At 38.7% G+C, this 7,673-nt stretch overlaps 1 protein-coding gene across 1 annotated transcript; it reads left to right on the forward strand.

Annotated features, from left to right (window-relative positions):
• Positions 1-392: 392 nt before the first annotated feature.
• LOC127674490 (profilin-2-like) lies at positions 393-854 on the forward strand. Its single transcript, XM_052170250.1, has one exon. The coding sequence runs from the start codon at positions 393-395 to the stop codon at positions 852-854; it is 462 nt and encodes a 153-aa protein (XP_052026210.1).
• The last annotated feature ends 6,819 nt before the right edge of the window (positions 855-7,673 follow it).

Below are 7,673 nucleotides of genomic sequence, written 5' to 3' on the forward strand. Positions count from 1 at the left end.
ATTGGAAGCTGGTGTTCTTCCCATAGTAATTGGGGAAGTAGATTTACTCCATTCCCTTGTCTTACTGACCATAGAGACAGCCCCAGAATGTCACTGCCAGAGGGTTCTGATGATGTAATGAATTATGACTATTAAGCAAGTCATAAAGCCACAGTGAAATAACTACTGCTTCAAAAGTACTAGCAGTCAGCTTGGGGCACAACTTCACCCAAGACTCCACTAACTTGCCACTCAGAGAAGCCTCAAGAACCAGACTGAGCTGTTTTTTTTTTTTTTAATTTCTGCCAGTCTTATCTGATCAAGCTTCTTGAGCCAGCTATTAACAAACTTTCTGTGAAGACCAATCTTCTAGGAACTTTATATTTACCTTATAGAGACAGAATACTTCACCTATGCAGTGCATAGAGGATGTCAGCCAAGACATCTGGCAAGACTGTGTCAAATTGTTCCTACAATCTGAGATGTGCAGTGATGCAGCGGTTATCACCAACTGTCCACCCTGGTTATTAGCTTCTTCTACTGATGGAAACTTTATTCAGATGACCCAGGAAGAAGTTCAGACCTTACTGGCAAGAGACGGTAGAGAAAAACTGTTTCTCCAGGGAGTCACCCTTGCTGGAATCAAATGCCTGTTGATCCGAGACAACTTGTTCACCCACGGCAACAACAGTATGGACCTCCGTACCAAAGGCCAAAGTCGAGGTAGCCAGGCAGTGACTGTAGTTCAGATGGAGTCTGTGTATCTTGTGGTGATGGGAAAGAAGGGGACAGAAGGAGGACCTCTCAACCTCAAAGCTTTTGAGATAGCAGGCTACATGAGAGAGGCCATTCTTCAAAAAATGGCCCATTGTTAAGTAAATAAAAAGACCTGATGCAGGACCTACCATCTGAGTTCAGTTTTATGTTTCACCTGCTAAATTAGCTTATTCTTGAAGGATAAGACCTCATACCTAATTTGAAGGCATATATGCATATACATCCACCCTTTTTGGATGGAGGGAGGGATGTAGCTTGGAAAACAGTTGTTTCTTTAGAAAGTAATTTTCTTTTTTTTCTGTTGAATATGTCATTTGTTTATTTTCTTTTTTATTTTCTATATTCTATGTTTACATTCCAAATGATTTTTCCCGTTTCTGGTTTCCCCCTCACCATATGTCCCATAAGCCCTCTTCTCTCTGCCCATTCTCCTATCTACCCCCTCCTACTTCTCTGTCCTGGTAATCCCCTACAATGTTGCATCAAGCCTTTTCAGCACCAGGGACCTCTCCTTCCTTCCTTCTTGGGAATCATTTGATATGTGAATTGTGTCTTGAGAATTCAGAGTTTCTGAGCTAATATCCACTACCAGTGACTATATTCCATGTGTGTTCTTTTGTGACTGGGTTACCTCATTTGGGATGATATTTTCCAGTTCCAACCATTTGCCTAAGAATTTCATGAATTCATTGTTTTTAATTGCTGAGTAGTATTCCATTGTGTAAATATACATTTTCTGTATCCATTCCTCCATTGAGGGGCATCTGGGTTCTTTCCAGTTTCTGGCTATTATAAATAAGGCTGCTATGAACATAGTAGAGCATGCGTCCTTATTGCATGCTGGGGAATCATCTGGATATATGCCCAGGAGTGGTATTGCAGGATCCTCCAGAAATGTTATGCCCAGTTTTCTGAGGAACAGCTAGACTGATTTCCAGAGTGGTTGTACCAACATGCATTCCCACCAGCAGTGGAAGAGTGTTCCTCTTTCTCCACATCCTTGCCAACACCTACTGTCTCCTGAGTTTCCCCCCCCCCCAAGGAATTTTTTTTTATTCGATATATTTTTTATTTACATTTCAAATGAATTCCCCTTTTCTAGCCCCCCACTCCCCGAAAGTCCCATAAGCCCCCTTTTCTCCCCCTGTCCTCCCACCCACCCCTTCCCCCTTCCCCATTCTGGTTTTGCCCTATACTTCTTCACTGAGTCTTTCTAGAACAAGGGGCCACTCCTCCTTTCTTCTTGTACCTCATTTGATGTATGGATTATGTTTGGGGTATTCCAGTTTTCTAGGTTAATATCCACTTATTAGTGAGTGCATACCATGAGTCACCTTTTGAGTCTGGGTTACCTCACTTAGTATGATGTTTTCTAGCTCCATCCATTTGCCTAAGAATTTCATGAATTCATTGTTTCTAATGGCTGAATAGTACTCCATTGTGTAGATATACCACATTTTTTGCATCCACTCTTCTGTTGAGGGATACCTGGGTTCTTTCCAGCATCTGGCAATTATAAATAGGGCTGCTATGAACATAGTAGAGCATGTATCCTTATTACATGGTGGGGAATCCTCTGGGTATATGCCCAGGAGTGGTATAGCAGGATCTTCTGGAAGTGAGGTGCCCAGTTTTCTGAGGAACCGCCAGACTGCTTTCCAGAGTGGTTGTACCAATTTGCAACCCCACCAGCAGTGGAGGAGTGTTCCTCTTTCTCCACATCCTCTCCAACACCTGCTGTCTCCTGAATTTTTAATCTTAGCCATTCTGACTGGTGTAAGGTGAAATTTCAGGGTTGTTTTGATTTGCATTTCCCTAATGACTAATGAAGTTGAGCATTTTTTAAGATGCTTCTCCGCCATCCGAAGTTCTTCAGGTGAGAATTCCCTGTTTAACTCTGTACCCCATTTTTTAATAGGGTTGTTTGGTCTTCTGGAGTCTAACTTCTTAAGTTCTTTATATATATTGGATATCAGCCCTCTATCTGATGTAGGATTGGTGAAGATCTTTTCCCAATTTGTTGGTTGCCGATTTGTCCTTTTGATGGTGTCCTTTGCCTTACAGAAACTTTGTAATTTTATGAGGTCCCATTTGTCAATTCTTGCTCTTAGAGCATACGCTATTGGTGTTCTGTTCAGAAATTTTCTCCCTGTACCAATGTCCTCAAGGGTCTTCCCCAGTTTCTTTTCTATTAGCTTCAGAGTGTCTGGCTTTATGTGGAGGTCCTTGATCCATGTGGATTTGAGCTTAGTACAAGGAGACAAGGATGGATCAATTCGCATTCTTCTGCATGCTGACCTCCAGTTGAACCAGCACCATTTGTTGAAAAGGCTATCTTTTTTCCATTGGATGTTTTCAGCCCCTTTGTCGAGGATCAAGTGGCCATGAGATTTCACCTCACACCAGTCAGAATGGCTAAGATCAAAAACTCAGAAAAAGGACAAATCTGAGTTTTTGATCTTAGCCATTCTGACTGGTGTGAGGTGAAATCTCAGGGTTGTTTTGATTTGCATTTCCCTAATGACTAATGATGCTGAACATTTCTTAAGGTGCTTCTCAGCCATCTGAAGTTCTTCAGGTGAAAATCCTTTGTTTAGCTCTGTACCCCATTTTTAAAATAGGGTTATTTGGCTCTCTACCATCTAGCTTCTTGAGTTCTTTGTATATATTGGATATTAGCCCTCTGTTGGATGTAGGGTTGGTGAAGATCTTTTCTCAATTTGTTGGTTGCCATTTTTGCCTGCTTGACAGTGTCCTTTGCCTTACAGAAACTTTGTAGTTTTATGAGGTCCCATTTGTCAATTCTTGATCTTAGAGCATAAGCTATTGGTTTTCTATTTAGGAACTTTTCCCCTGTGCCCATGTCCTCGAGGGTTTTCCCCAGTTTCTTTTCTATTAGTTTGAGTGTGTCTGGTTTTATGTGGAAGTCCTTGATCCACTTGGAGTTGAGCTTAGTACTAGGAGATACAAATGGATCAATTCACATTCTTCTGCAAGCTGGCCTCCAGTTGAACCAGCACCATTTATTGAAAAGCCTATCTTTTTTTCCCCTAGATAGTTTCAGATCCTTTGTCAAAGATCAAGTGACCATAGATGTGTGGGTTCATTTTTGGGTCTTCAATCCTATTCCATGGATCTACCTGCCTGTCACTGTACCAATGCCATGCAGTTTTTATCACTATTGCTCTGTAGTACTGCTTGAGGTCTGGGATACGGATTCCCCCGGAATTCCTTTTACTGTTGAGAAGAGTTTTAGCTATCCTGGGATTTTTGTTATTCCAGATGAATTTGAGAATTGCTCTTTCTAACTCTATGAAGAACTGAGTTGGGATTTTGATGGGGATTGCATTGAATCTGTAGATTGCTTTTGGTAAGATGGCCATTTTAACTATATTAATCCTGCCAATCCACGAGCATGGAAGATTTTTCCATTTTCTGAGGTCTTCTTCAATTCCCTTCTTCATAGACCTGAAGTTCTTGTCATACAGAGCTTTCACTTGTTTGGTTAGAGTCACCCCAAGATACTTTATACTGTTTGTGGCTATTGTGAAGGGTGTCATTTCCCTAATTTCTTTCTCAATCTGATTATCCTTTGAGTATAGGAAGGCTACTGATTTGCTTGAGTTGATTTTATAACCTGCCACATTGCTGAAGTTGATTATGAACTGTAAGAGTTCTCTTGTGGAGTTTTTTGGGTCACTTAGATAGACTATCATGTCATCTGCAAATAATGATAGTTTGACTTCTTCCTTTCCAATTTGTATCCCTTTGACCTCCTTATGTTGTCGAATTGCCCGAGCTAGTACCTCAAGTACAATATTGAAAAGATAAGGAGAAAGGGGGCAGCCCTGTCTAGTCCCTGATTTTAGTGGGATTGCTTCAAGTTTCTCTCCATTTAGTTTGATGCTGGCTACCGGTTTGCTGTATATGCTTTTACTATGTTTAGGTATGGGCCTTGAATTCCTGTTCTTTCCAAGACTTTAAGCATGAAAGGATGCTGAATTTTGTCAAATGCCTTTTCAGCATCCAATGAAATGACCATGTGGTTTTTTTCTTTGATTTTGTTTATGTAGTGGATTGCATTGATGGATTTCTGTATATTGAACCATCCCTGTATCGCTGGGATGAAGCCTACTTGATCATGGTGGATGATCGTTTTTAATGTCTTCTTGGATTCGGCTGGCAAGAATTTTATTGAGTATTTTTCATCAATGTTCATAAGGGAAATTGGCCTGAAGTTCTCACTCTTTGTTGGATCTTTGTGTGGTTTTGGTATCAGCGTAATTGTGGCTTCATAGAACAAGTTGGGTAGAGTTCCTTCTGTTTCTATTTTGTGGAATAATTTGAAGAGTATTGGTGTTAGGTCTTCTTTGAAGGTCTGATAGAATTCTGCACTGAAGCCATCTGGTCCCGTGCTTTTTTTAGTTGGAAGACTTTCTATGACCCCTTTTATTTCTTTATGGATTATGGGATGGTTTAGTTGATCTATTTGATCCTTATTTAATTTTGGTATTTGGTATCTGCCTAGGAAATTGTCCATTTCCTCCAGTTTTACCAGTTGTGTTGAGTATAGACTTTTGTTGTAGGATCTGATGATTTTTTTGAATTTCCTTGGTTTCTGTTGTTATATCTCCCTTTTCATTTCTAATTTTGTTAATTTGGATACTGTCTCTGTGCCCTTTGGGTAATCTGGCTAAGGGTTTATTTATCTTGTTGATTTTCTCAAAGAACCAACTCCTGGTTTTGTTGATTCTTTGTATGATTCTCTTTGTTTCTACTTGATTGATTTCAGCACTGAGTTTGATTTCCTGTCTTCTACTCCTCCTGGGTGAATTAGCTTCTTTTTGTTCCAGGGCTTTCAGGTGTGCGATTAAGCTGCTAGTATATGCTCTTTCCAATTTCTTTTTGGAGGCACTCAGGACTATGTGTTTTCCTCTTAGCACTGTTTTCATTGTGTCCCATAAATTTGGGTAAGTTGTGCCTTCATTTTCATTAAATTCTAAAAAGTCTTTGATTTCTTTATTTCTTCTTTGGCCAAGATATCATTGAGTAGAGTGCTGTTCAATTTCCATGTGTATGTGGGCTTTCTGTTGTTTTTCTTGCTATTGAAGACCACTCTTACTCCATAGTGATCTGATAGGAAGCATGGGATTATTTTGATCTTATATTTGTTGAGGTCTGTCTTGTGAACAATTACATGGTCAATTTTGGAGAAGGTACCATGCGGTGCTGAGAAAAAGGTATATTCTTTTGCTTTAGGATGAAATGTTTTATATATATATATACAAATAATCTGTCTTATGTATCTATATAATATATAAATATCTATATATAAATATATAAATATAAATATAAATATAAATAATATATATCTATAGCACATATATACATATATATATGTGTATATATATATAATCTGTTAAATCCAATTGGTCCAATGCTTTCATTAATTTCACTGTGTCCATGTTTAGTTTCTGTTTTCTTGATCTGTCCATTGAGGAGAGTGGAGTGTTGAAGTTGCCCACAATTATTGTGTTAGGTGCAATGTGTGCTTTGAGCTTTAGTAAAGTTTCTTTTACGAATGAGAGTGCCCTTGAATTTGGAGCATAGATGTTCAGAATTGAGAGTTCTTCTTGGTTGATTTTTCCTTTGACCAGCAAGAAGTGTCCTTCCATGTCTCTTTTGATGACTTTAGGTTGAAAGTCAATTTTATCTGATATTAGAATGGCTACTCCGGCTCGTTTCCTGAGACCATTTACTTGTAAAATTGTCTTCTAGCCTTTTACTCTAAGGTAGTTTTTGTCTTTGACACTGAGGTGTGTTTCCTGCATGCAGCAAAATGTAGGGTCCTCTTTATGTATCCAATCTGTTAGTCTATGTCTTTTTATTGGGGAATTGAGTTCATTGATGTTAAGAGATATTAAGTAATAGTGATTATTACTTCCTGTTATTTTTTATTTATTTTTATATTTGAGTGGTTATCTTCTTTTGGATTTGATGAAAGAAGTTTACTATCTTGCTTTTTCCATGGTATAGTTTCCCTCCTTTTATTAGTGTTTTCCACCTATTATCCTTTGTAGGGCTGGGTTTGTGGAAAGATATTGTGTAAATTTGATTTTGTCATGGAATATCTTGTTTTCTTCATCTATGGTGATTGAAAGTTTGGCTGGGTATAGTAATCTTGGCTGGCATTTGTGTTCTCTTAGAGTGTGCATGAGATCTGCCCAGGATCTTCTAGATTTCATGGTCTCTGGTGAGAAGTCTGGTGTAACTCTAATCGGTCTTCCTTTATATGTTACTTGGCCTTTTTCTCTTACTGCTCTTAATATTCTTTCTTTGTTTGGTACATTTGGGGTTTTGATTATTATGTGACAGGATGTATATCTGCTCTGGTCCAGTCTGTTTGGAGTTCTGTACGCTTCTTGTATGTTCATGGGCATCTCTCTCTTTAGGTTAAGGAAGTTTTCTACCATAATTTTATTGAGGATATTTGCTGGCCCTTTAAGTTGTAAATCTTCACTCTCATCTATACCTATAATCCTTAGGTTTGGCTTTCTCATTGTGTCCTGGATTTCCCTGATGTTTTGGGTTACGTGCTTTTTGCTTTTTCCATTGTCTTTCACTGTTTAGTCAATGGTTTCTATGGTATCTTCTGCATCTGAGATTCTTTCTTCTATCTCTTGTATTCTGTTGTTTATATTTGCATCTATGGCCCCTGATTTCTTCCCAAGGTTTTCTATCTCCAAAGTTGTCTCCCTTTGTGCTTTCTTAGTTGTTTCTACTTCTGTTTTTAGATCCTAGATGGTTTTTCTCAGTTCCTTCACTTGTTTGTATTTTCTTGTATTTCTTTAATATATTTTTGTGTTTCCCCTTTCATGACTTCTGCCCTATTGACTCAATTTCTTGTGCATTTCTTT

This window comes from Apodemus sylvaticus, chromosome X, assembly GCF_947179515.1.
Source record: "Apodemus sylvaticus chromosome X, mApoSyl1.1, whole genome shotgun sequence".
Taxonomy (NCBI): Eukaryota; Metazoa; Chordata; class Mammalia; order Rodentia; family Muridae; genus Apodemus; species Apodemus sylvaticus.